The sequence below is a fragment of the Triticum aestivum genome, chromosome 2D (assembly GCF_018294505.1).
Source record: "Triticum aestivum cultivar Chinese Spring chromosome 2D, IWGSC CS RefSeq v2.1, whole genome shotgun sequence".
Lineage (NCBI taxonomy): Eukaryota > Viridiplantae > Streptophyta > Magnoliopsida > Poales > Poaceae > Triticum > Triticum aestivum.
In genome coordinates this window covers 388,845,524-388,857,143 of record NC_057799.1, presented here as the reverse complement: position 1 = coordinate 388,857,143, position 11,620 = coordinate 388,845,524, and the positions used below count along the sequence as shown (strand labels likewise).

Genomic DNA, 11,620 nt, shown 5'->3' with positions numbered 1-11,620 from the left:
TGGACACACTCTCCCCGCTCGTTGCTATGCTTCTCCTAGATAGATCTTGCGTGATCGTAGGAATTTTTTTGAATTACTACATTCCCCAACAGCGGATGCTTGCGAGAGTAGTTAATCATAAGTGGGAGGCTTGTCCAAGTAAGAACAACACCCAAGCACCGGTCCACCCACATGTCAAACTATCAAAGTAACGAAGCGAATCATATGAGCATGATGAAAACTAACTTGACAATAATTCCCATGTGTCCTCGGGAGCGCTTTGCTTTATATAAGAGTTCGTCCAGGTTTGTCCTTTGCTACAAAAAGTATTGGGCCACCTTGCTGCACTTTTGTTACACTTGTTACTTGTTACCCGTTACGAATTATCTTATCGCACACCTATTTGTTACCGATAATTTCAGTGCTTGCAGAGAATACCTTACTGAAAACCGCTTGTCAGTTCCTTCTGCCCCTCGTTGGGTTCGACACTCTTACTTATCAAAAGGACGATGATAGATCTCCTATACTTGTGGGTTATCAGCAGTTCAGTTTTTACGCCCACGAGCGGGCAAAACACCGGCAGCGGATCCCTCGCCAATATATTGGCGCACTAGCTATTGGCAGGACGGGTGCGGGTGTGATCCAAACAGCCCCATAACGACAATGGTTGAGGAATTGCTTGACACAGAGAATGGGAATTGGGATATGCATGCAGATGCATGCTGAAAAATTTGTTGAGCCAGATGTGTGCATGATCACTATAATCCTACTTGGAAGAGCATATGAGGACATGTGGGCGTGGCACCCATACATGCTGGGAAATTTCTTCGTCATGTTAGCTTACAAATTGATTTTGGAACTCATACGAGATATTGAATCAACCTCGAACTCGGGAGGACCGGATAAGATTTTTTGGAAGAAATTGTGCCGGAACTCGTACCCCCCGAAGTATGGATTTTTTTGGTGGCGTGTGATTAAGGTTTTGTCCCTTCCATATCATCAAAGGTATATTGAGCAGATCATGTTTTGTTAAGCTTGCAGACAAGATGAAACAACAAGACATGCTTTTTTTAGTGTACATGGGCTAAATTGTTATAGCATGAGATCATACTCGCTGCTTCTATAAAACTGGCAGTCCTACACCCTGAAACTTGGTTGTGGACAATGTCGAGGGGATCAAGGAGACATAAGCTGACACATGTACTTTTTTATGTGGTTGTTGTATGCTGGGCAATTTGGTCAGAAAGAAATGCAAGACCACATGAAGAGAGCTCCCGAACCATCAAGCAGCCTGTCAAATGGGCTTGGATGTGGTGAGTGACCTGGCTGAAACAGACAAACAAACAACTTGTTAGAGCTATTAAAGGTCCCGTGTGATGGAAACTCCTGTCGTGTCATTCTTAAAGATCAATGTTGGTGCCTCTTTTATGAAGAAACTCACCATGGAGGCATGGGTTAGAGGAGTTCGTGACCATTAGGGCAAACTTATCTCATGCATAGGGCCTCTGATACGATGATGGGTGCTCGACAATGGCCATGGAGGCGTTTGCATTCCCGGACGATGTCCACCTTACTCCTGATTTGAGAGATAGAAAGGTGATAACTGAAACTGATGACCAATTAGTGGTAAATTGGTGGAACACTCGAAGTGCCGATTGCTCGAAGATGGGTACTATCTTGAAGGAAATTCAAGAGCTTTGCGGGAATTTTGAGGAATTTCGCCTTTGTCTTTACGGTGCGGGAAGCTAATGAACTAGCACATCTTTGCGATAAACAGTGTAGTTCTAGGAGACATTGTATTTGGATTAATTATGTCCTGGATTTTTCTCACGGATTGTGTGAGAAAGTAGTGTAATCCCACTATTTCATCAATAAAGCTCTTGATTCATCAAAAAAAAAAAGCCATACGAGGAAAAAGAGTGCCGAGCATCATTTTTGCCTATTCAGCCCATCTAGGCCCATGCATGGATAGGACCATTTCCAAGCCAGGGTTCATCGCCCACCGTTCGCCGCGAATCATCTCACAAGCCTGGAGGCCCAGCGAGAGTCACTGGCCATCCCACGCTCCTCGCAAGGGCACAACCCTCGAAAGCCGAGTCCCAACAGATCGGTTAAATCACCCCCAAAACGCACCCACCACCACAACTCCGGCGGCGGCGACCAGACGAACACGAGCACCAAGGCGATGGCGACTGCTCTCAACCGCGGCCTCCGCTCCGGGATCCGCCTCCTCGCCACCGGCGCCGAGGCCTCCAAGCCAGGCAAGGACCCCCCCCCCCCCCCCCCCCCCTCCCACTCTCCCTCCTCTATGATCTGATTGGGGTTTGAATGATGCGATTCGCGTCTCCGGCTGTTTACTTCTGCCCATCTGGAATGATGTGTATCTGCGCAGCGGTAGATCTGCTCGACCCGTGGAAATTACTCGGAATCTGTAACCGTAGTACCGGGCTGTTTTGGGATCGTTAATATAAAATGGTTCGTCATAGGTTAAAATGGTCCCTCAGATGTGGATATGGCTGTGGTTTTCGATTGAATTGGTTATTATATAATCAGTTTTTTACATTGTCCTTCTTTGATGGATGGATCCAGCGACTAGCCTTGTCAGGAATGAATATGGGTGGGGAGTACTAGATCGACTGAAACACAATTTGTCTACCATTTTATCATCCATGTACTGACGAGCTACACCGATAACTTAGACTGTTAGTTATGATGATATTGTAACAAAATTTGATTGTAATGTCTATTTCTTGGCAAGCCGCATGAGTTGCGTATTGCTGTAAATATGGACAAAGAATGATGTTGATGAAATTTAGGTGAGTATCGTGTGAGTTGTAGGTGCTCATAAAGGATCATCATACATGTTCTTAGAGACAAGAACCAGACGAAGTATGTTTTGGAACTACCAGCCCTCGCTTTCTTATGGGCAACTTTGTATTTTTTGTTGGTTCATCTCTATGCATGAAAAACAGGAAACAGAGTATTATTTCAATACTTATCTTTCGACAAGGAAAATATTATACATATTTTATGGCAATTAATCCTATTTCCTCGTCAGTTACAGTCGTATGTGTATGCTGCATGAGTTGCAACCATCTTTTGTTCCCAATAAAAAACATGCAATTTTCTTACGGCAGTGTAATAACTTCTATCATAATTTTTAGTGTTTAATTCTTTGCAAGCCACATGAGTTGTGTCTTGCTGTAGATAGGGAAAACGACTAAAATTTATGGAATGCACATGAGAATCATTATACATGCATTCTAGGAGACTAAAAAGAATACTGCCTAATATGTTTCTTAACTACCAGCTTTAACCAAATCACTGTGAAGCTTAATGGCAACCTTGTACTGCTAGTTTTCTCATCTATACACGGAAATTAAACCTAGCCTGCAGAGAGTTTAATGCTAAAATATTACTCTTGTTATGACTCTGATATGGCTGTGGTTTTCGATTGAATTGGTTATTATATAATCAGTTTTTTACATTGTCCTTCTTTGATGGATGGATCCAGCGACTAGCCTTGTCAGGAATGAATATGGGTGGGGAGTACTAGATCGACTGAAACACAATTTGTCTACCATTTTATCATTCATGTACTGACGAGCTACACCGATAACTTAGACTGTTAGTTATGATGATAGTGTAACAAAATTTGATTGTAATGTCTGATTCTTGGCAAGCTGCATGAGTTGCGTTTTGCTGTAAATATGGACAAAGAGTGATGTTGATGAAATTTAGGTGAGTATTATGTGAGTTGTAGGTGCTCATAAAGGATCATCATACATGTGTTCTTAGAGACAAGAACCAGATAAAGCATGTTTCTGAACTACCAGCTTGTCATTTTTCTAATGGGCAACTTTGAATTGCTTGTTGGTTCATCTCTATGCATGAAAAACAGGAAATAGACTCAATTTTTAATACCTTTCTTTCGGTGAGGAAAATATTATGCATATCTTATGGTATTTAATCCCATTTCCTGCCCGGTTACAGTCTCCTAATTATGTGTATGCTGCATGAGTTGCAATTATCTTTTGTTCCTAATAAATTAAATAATAAAATGTGTATTTTCTTACGGCATTGTAACAACTTCTGATCATAATTTTTAGTGTTTAATTCTTGGCAAGCCACGTGGGTTGTGTCTTGCTGTAGAAAGTGAAAAAGACTAAAATTTATGAAATGCACATGAGAATTACGGGAGTGGCAGGTGCTCCTGAAAGAACATTAAACATGCATTCTAGGAGACTAAAAAGAATATCGTGTAATATGTTTCTTAACTACCAGCTTTAACCAAATCACTTTCAAGCTTACTGGCAACCTTGTACTGCTAGTCTGCTCATCTATACGCTGAAACTAGTTCTAGCCCGCAAAGAGGTTAATGCCAACATATTACTCTTGTTATGACACTGTAACCCTTTTTGCTCATCTGTATTCTAATACTTGGTAGGCTGTTTGATTTGCGCTTAGTGTTAACATGGACAAATAATATGGTTGATGGAATTTAGGTGATCATCATGCGAGCCACGGATGCTCATACATGACCATCACACATACACTTGGGAGACTAGTAGTGTGACATGGTACTCTTAACCCTTTTTGCTCATCCATGTCCTAATTCTTGGTAGGCTGCATGAGTTGCTTTCTACTGTAAATATGGACAAATAATAAGATTGATGGAATTTAGGTGAGCATCATGTGTCATAGATGCTCATAAAGAACCAGCACACATACACTTTGAGACTAGTAGTGTGACATTATACTGTAACCCTTTTTGGCCCATGTCCTAATTCTTGGTAGGCTGTGTGAGTTGCTTTCTGCTGTAAATATGGACATATAATAAGGTTGATGGAATTTAGGTGAGCATCATGTGACATAGAGAGTAGTAGAATTTAGATTCTCATGAAGACCCATCACACATACACTTGGAGAGTAGTAGTAGGATTCTGGCATATCATCAAGATTCACCAGGCTTTTGGTGCTCTTGGTTTCTGTTTGTTGTCGTGTGCTTTACATAGCCTCTTATTTGTGTGTTTTAGAAATAATTATTGATTTGTTTTGGACTTCTATTGCTGTTAGTATTCCTTCTGTACTTTAAATGACAACGCTGGACAGGACTTTTGTCAGAACTTACTGATTATGCTCTAAAATATCAGTAAGGATACTAACGCAGAATTCTTGGCATAAGGCCATGGACTCATGGATCATTATAAACACTCATAGAGGTGACTGCAGCAATGTAGTATGAAAATGTAAAGAAGTGAAGTTTGCTGTGGTAGTTTGTTAGTTGTGGGGATTGAATGAGCTGTCAACTCTTTTCTACATCTCTAAATTCGCTTCTTTGTGTGTGCATCAGCTTCACGTGGATTCCATGCTACCGGCGTGAAGAGGATGTCAGGGCACGGCCATGATGAGCCATACTACCTCCACGCCAAGCACATGTACAACTTGCACAGGATGAAGCATCAGAAGCTGACTGCATGGACTTCGGTGCTGGGAGCCGTAAGCATTGGTATCGGTGTCCCGGTCTTCGCGGTCGTCTTCCAGCAAAAGAAGACCTCCTCCGGATGAGCTCACATACCCTCCCAGGGCCTACTTATTGGACCTATTTTGAATTTAGCATTTTGTGAAAGCCAAAGCTGTCACTTCACTTGACTATTGTTGTTTCGTGTTACTCCATTTGCTCTTAGCAGATGATCTGAATCTGTAAGCTCGTTTCTTTACGGCACTGCTTTCTGTTAATAATACAGTGGCTTGAACTTTCCAGGCTGTGGAGAAACCCTGCAGTGTGATCCAATTGTTGTTTGCGTTCCTCTTGGCACCTGTTGACGCCTCTTTTGCACTTCGCATCACTTTATATGCTGTCAGATAATGATTGTGTAGTTTGGTACTCCTATTATCTGGCGAAAATTGCTCAAATCATGTCTGATGGATTCTTGCCGGAAATCGCAAAGTGTAAAATTGCAAGATGGCGAAAGAGGCGGATTCAATCTTTCAGCTCTGTTTAATGTTTGTGTGGTGGTATAAGCTTGCACTTCGGCTTGGTACTTGTTGGCTTATGTTGTACTGATGATGAAATAATTTTGTTTTTGAGCATGAAGTATTTTTTAATTCAATTGGCAAGTGAGGTAAAACATGAGAGCTAAAGTTGTACTAAATCTGCGACAATTAACTTGGATTGGAGGGAGTAGATGTTTCATTTGGCGTTGCAGCGGACTATGGGGCCTAACAAATTGCTCCTACTCATTTCAAGATCAGGAAAGAAAAAATAACTTAGGCCGACATGGCTCATCAAGTGCGAATTTGCGTCCCTCTTTTTCAGAAGAGGAAGGGGCATAAATGAACTTTTCCCCAATAAACCCCTTCTTCCATCAAGACAGACAGACAGTTCCGTGGGCACCAGAACCACCCCTTCCGTTCAGACGCGGCGGAAGATCGAATCGGCCGCGCACGCCGATGGCTCCTCCGCCGCCGCCGCTTCCTCTCCTCCTCCTTCCCCTCCTCCTGCTGGCGGCCTTCTCCGCCGCCGAGGAGTTTCCGCGCGACGGGAAGGTGATAGACCTGGACGACAGCAACTTCGAGGCGGCCCTCAGCTCCATCGATTTCCTCTTCGTCGACTTCTACGCGCCATGGTGCGGCCACTGCAAGCGCCTCGCTCCCGAGGTACTGCCGCTACTCGGCCTCACACCCTGTTACTTGCTACTGCTATCACTAGTCCCTAGTGATGTGGTGCGACTTGAGTTGTTTCGACTGTTCATGGTGCGAATTGAGATGCAGCTGTGGATCTCGCCAATTGCGCGAGTTCTATGGAATTAGGTTAATCGAGCGTTTCGGATCGCAAGTCATTACCGGGATCTCTTGGAACTCTAGCAGGTTAGCGCGAGGATAGGGGGAGAGCGTACAAAATGAAATTTTATTTTAGGATTCGTACGAGGCGACCTAAATGTTAAGTGGACCATGAAATGTCACGCGCCATCACCTCAATTAAGGTAGATTACTATATGGAAGAACAGAAATTGGTGTAGCTGCACACAAGCCTTCTTGATCTTTTCAGCCTACCATAGACTGGTATAGGGTATGTTTGGTTCATGACATAGCACGCCCTACCAAAATTTGCCAACCATTGGCTAGAGATTCCTTGACCCTTTGTTGGACAAAGTTTGGCAAGATTTGTAAAGAGAATGTGTGGAGAGTTGGCAAGATTCCATTGGCATCCCAACCAATTAAGATCCAAAGAAACATGGGCTGCCAACATTTTGGTACGATAAAGGTTGGCACCAACCAGACCCAGACCCAGACCCAGACCCATAGGTGTATCAAGATGTTTCTTTCTTGACCTTAACTAGATCTTCAAATTTTACATTTGCTTATTTGAACTGTTATAAAAGCAGGGAACTTTGGAGTGTCTGTCTTGTAGGACTTAAGACTGAGAAAATAAACTGTTGCAGTTAGATGAAGCTGCACCGGTGTTGGCGGGATTGAGTGAGCCCATCATGGTTGCCAAAGTAAATGCTGACAAGTACAGGAAGCTTGGATCAAAATATGGAGTGGAGTAAGTGTTCCGCCCATAACTAGTCTAGGTTTAGAGATTTGTACATGCTATCATTATGATGTTCTTTATTTTTCTTCTGAATGCAGTGGGTTCCCTACTCTAATGCTCTTTATACACGGGGTCCCTATTGAATACACCGGTTCAAGGAAAGCTGACTTGCTTGTCCGCAATCTTAAGAAGTTTGTTGCGCCTGATGTTTCTACTCTCGAGTCGGATTCTGCAATCAAGAGCTTTGTTGAGAATGCCGGCACAAGCTTTCCGATGTTCATCGGTTTTGGGGTCAATGATTCACTGATTGCTGAATATGGAGGAAAATACAAGAAAAGAGCATGGTTTGCCGTCGCAAAAGATTTTTCTGAGGACTGGATGGCGACATATGATTTTAATAAGATCCCAGCATTGGTTGCAGTTCATCCAAAGTATAATGAACAAAGTGTGTTCTATGGCCCATTTGAAGGTAATTGTTAGGAAACATTATTTTATTCCCTCCTTATGTCTAACATTCAACAGTTTCTAGTTTCTTGAATCTGAGTGGTAATTTGACTAAACATGTAGACACTTTTTAATATCTTATCATCCCATGTTTATGAGGCTAGTAAATGCGCGATCTTGTTGTGTACACAGGACGTTTCTTGGAAGATTTTATAAGGCAATCGCTGCTGCCTTTGACTGTCCCCATCAACACCGAGACACTGAAATTGCTGGATGATGATGACAGAAAAGTTGTCCTCGCAATTTTGGAGGATGACTCAGATGCAAATTCTACGCACCTGGTAAAAGTTTTGAGGTCTTTTGCTCATGCGAACCGTGATTTGGTGTTTGGATATGTTGGAGTCAAACAATGGGAGGAGTTTGTGGAGACTTTTGATGTTTCCAAGAGCTCACAATTGCCAAAGCTGCTAGTGTGGGACAGAAATGAAGAGTATGAACTAGTAAGTCTAACACTTACCTCAGTAATCTATTCTTCTTCCAGCTACCAGCATCCTAATGAAACCACCTTTAGTGTATCACTGTTCATCAGCATGCTTATATTGGTTATATCGTATTTGGTAGAAGCGATATGTTTAGTCCTTTCATATTTATATGGTATTTTAGAAGTTTGAAAAATAGATATAGAGGTATGGTTAAAAATATTGAAAAGAAACACGGAAGTGTGTTTTTTTAACCTGCTATGTCTGCTTAGCTTGTCAGCATCCATTTTATAGTTCGTCATGTCGTGTAAGTGACTAAAAATGCTTCTTGCGAAGGTGGAGGGTTCAGAAAAGTTAGAAGAAGGCGACCAATCATCCCAATTAAGCCAATTCCTCGAGGGATATAGAGCAGGGAGAACAATAAAGAAGAAAGTCAGTGGGCCTTCCTTCATGGGTTTCATGCACTCTCTTGTCAGCATGAACTCGTTATACATTCTCATGTTTGTTGTTGCTCTTCTCGGTGTCATGATGTACTTTGCTGGCCAAGATGATACTCCTCAGCCAAGACGGGTTCATGACGAGTGATAGCTTCTTGCATGAAAAGAAGGTTATCAACAAGGAGTTCTAGCCCGGAGGTCGTATTGCCACCTTTGAACTGTTGTTAGCCCTGAAGAGGTCAGGTTTTAGTGGTTGCTTGTGATGTTCGCCGTTTCTCTGTCAGCAATCATCAGGTCCTGCATTTTCTCTGCCCCCGTTTCTGTTTGTTGGTTAGAGCTTAGCAACTAGCCCCCATGTAAAGCTAGAAACACTTCCTAATTTTGCCACTTGTGTGGACATGTTTTTATTTATTTTATTGCAAGGGTTATATGGTGTATCATACTCTGCCAAACTTTTGTACAACTGAACTGATACAAGTATTAATAATGTGTGAATTGTGATCCGCTCTGTTCTTCATTTTGTCACTGAAACGGGCCCTTCTGTCCAGATTTTTCGTTGTTTGTTTTGTCAACTCTTCAGCAATGCGAAGATGAGTATTACAGTATCAGGTTTAGTTCAACACTAGAGTTTCCGGCTGGATATGTATTGCAAGATCAGTCATCAATGAATAGATATGTACTCCCTCCGTAAATGCTCTTATATTTTACTGAGGGAGTATTAAACATCCATGTACTTGTTTCATGACGATGCAGAATAAGAACCTATGTTTCTGTTGAATGGAATGGGCAATTGCCTTTAATTTTATTGGCTGAGTAAAAAAGGCTTAATTTTTTTTCCTTGGCTGAGATATGCAGCCAAGTCTGAATGCACATTTTTGTTTGCCTTAACATGTACTCTGTTTTCCTTTTTTTGCCTTAACATGTCCTGTTTGGTCCTGTCTGTAAGCTTGTTTTGTGCGGTAACCCACTTCTGAGCCCAGGCTCGTCTGCTCTGTGAAGCTATGCTCGTTACTTTCCCTAAAAAAAAACTATGCTCGTTACTTGGAAGGGAAAAGTCCATGTGGCGTGGATTCTCTGACTTCGTACAGCCAAGTTATGGCTACATTAGCCTAACTTAGCCTCGCTCAGCCGTTGGATAAAAATAAACAGGCCGTGCAAAAAAGGGTAGAGTTTGTGGTATCACGTTCTTTTGTACCTGCAACACTGGGAGTGTATCCCTTCTGTAACGCCTCATTTAGACCGTTCATGTTTAATCCAATGGCTAAAATGCGAACAAAGTCAGACTTGCTCTTTGAAGTCAGATAAGTAATCCACAGCGCACTCTGAACTATCATAGACTCGTCCCATAATACTAGTGTCAAAAATGCTATTATATTATGAGACGAAGGGAGTAGTTTCTACCGTATTAGTGGTACCCACACATACACAACCGGCAAATCTCGAAAGGCCGTGACCTGACTTTTTTTTTGAAACGCGGGGCAAAAGATATGCCCCTTTTCATTAATTAAGAGAGGAAGAAGTCTGACAAGGTTATATGAAGAGAGAAAATAAAAGCCCCCCAACAGAGAGTGCACAGCACAAAAACGCTACTCTCATGGCAGAACGTGCCCCAAATGTTTCGCACCGCAGTTGCCCAAAGTCGCCACTCTTTGGATGGTGCGAAGAAGGATGATTGGGAGTGCAGAGTTGCTTCGAAAGACCCTTGCATACTAGCATAGTGAGGGAAGGCATCGCCCTTCTATGGATTCTCTGGATGGAGACCATGTCGAACCACCAATATTTGATGCTCCTATAGTTTGCCCAAACGAGACATCCAAGCTGACAAGTTGAAGCCAGTCCTTCATCAAACTCCATAGTCTCAGCGTGTAGCGACAGTTGAAGAAAAGGTGCTCGACACGCTGCAACCTGAAAAACTGTGTTGCGCGGAATGGCCTTTTGGGTTCATCGTCGAGATCATTTTCAGTCTGAATCAGCCGTGCGCGGTCGAGGATGCCTCTACCCACCCGAAGCAACAGCCACTGGTCCGGTGAGTTCTCTCGCATGCATCCTCTGCAGCAGCAGCAGCGGTAGCAGGGTGGTTCGATCGCTGATGGACTGCGATCGATCTGGGACCGGAACTGACGCGACCACTTGTCGACCTGCCGGGCTCGTCCTAATGCGCGCATACATACACCCTGCAGACTAAAAGCGTCTCCATCGACCCAAGGCACAATGCAATGCACGTAGACTAGCCTACGAACAATGAATGAAGGAAATACGGCCCGGAAAAGTGCATGCCCATGACCTGTTCGAGAAGGCACCGTGCGTACGGCTTGGGTCTCCGTTGTTCCGAGCCTTAATTAGACTTCCACAACCACTGGCCTAGTAGTAGTAGGAAGAGGCCAATTGCGAGAGCCCCCGAGACGAGAGGTGCCTTGCGCCGCAGGACGAGCACAGAGGATGGACTGGCAACTGGTGAGCGCCGTTGCCGGTGCATCGCGTTCTCTGTATGTGTACTTGCATGGCATCGAGGGCTAGCGCGCGGTGTACGTACTGTGCCAGTGCCGTCGAATCTAAATCGTGATCGATCATCGATGGCATCGACCGCGTGCCGGGGCCGGCGGTCGCTGTCCCGCGCCCGGTGATCACCAGCTAGCGCGAACGCGGCGAACGGTTGCGACTTGCGTACAGCACGTAGCATGAAGCCCAACAACCACGCCGATCTCTCCTCTTCCCGATCGAGCGCGACCAGACTCGATCGCCGG

The 11,620-nt window shown here is 43.6% G+C and overlaps 2 protein-coding genes, 4 non-coding genes and 1 pseudogene across 6 annotated transcripts; all 7 read left to right on the top strand.

Annotated features, from left to right (window-relative positions):
- Positions 1–1,978: 1,978 nt before the first annotated feature.
- Positions 1,979–5,740, top strand: LOC123053336 (uncharacterized). Its single transcript, XM_044476798.1, has 2 exons — positions 1,979–2,240; positions 5,333–5,740. The coding sequence occupies exons 1-2, from the start codon at positions 2,165–2,167 to the stop codon at positions 5,545–5,547; spliced, it is 291 nt and encodes a 96-aa protein (XP_044332733.1). The 5' UTR covers positions 1,979–2,164; the 3' UTR covers positions 5,548–5,740.
- On the top strand, positions 2,738–2,844 carry LOC123056364 (small nucleolar RNA snoR103). The gene has a single exon (XR_006426750.1). It is a non-coding gene; the product is annotated as a small nucleolar RNA snoR103 (small nucleolar RNA).
- On the top strand, positions 3,663–3,769 carry LOC123056363 (small nucleolar RNA snoR103). Its single transcript, XR_006426749.1, has one exon. It is a non-coding gene; the product is annotated as a small nucleolar RNA snoR103 (small nucleolar RNA).
- LOC123056371 (small nucleolar RNA snoR103) lies at positions 4,428–4,533 on the top strand. The gene has a single exon (XR_006426754.1). It is a non-coding gene; the product is annotated as a small nucleolar RNA snoR103 (small nucleolar RNA).
- LOC123056365 (small nucleolar RNA snoR103) lies at positions 4,606–4,710 on the top strand. Its single transcript, XR_006426751.1, has one exon. It is a non-coding gene; the product is annotated as a small nucleolar RNA snoR103 (small nucleolar RNA).
- On the top strand, positions 4,778–4,899 carry LOC123056367 (uncharacterized; annotated as a pseudogene).
- Positions 5,741–6,334: 594 nt separating the features above from the next.
- Positions 6,335–9,379, top strand: LOC123053335 (protein disulfide isomerase-like 5-2). Its single transcript, XM_044476797.1, has 5 exons — positions 6,335–6,639; positions 7,425–7,528; positions 7,615–7,985; positions 8,153–8,460; positions 8,776–9,379. The coding sequence occupies exons 1-5, from the start codon at positions 6,433–6,435 to the stop codon at positions 9,022–9,024; spliced, it is 1,239 nt and encodes a 412-aa protein (XP_044332732.1). The 5' UTR covers positions 6,335–6,432; the 3' UTR covers positions 9,025–9,379.
- Positions 9,380–11,620: the final 2,241 nt, after the last annotated feature.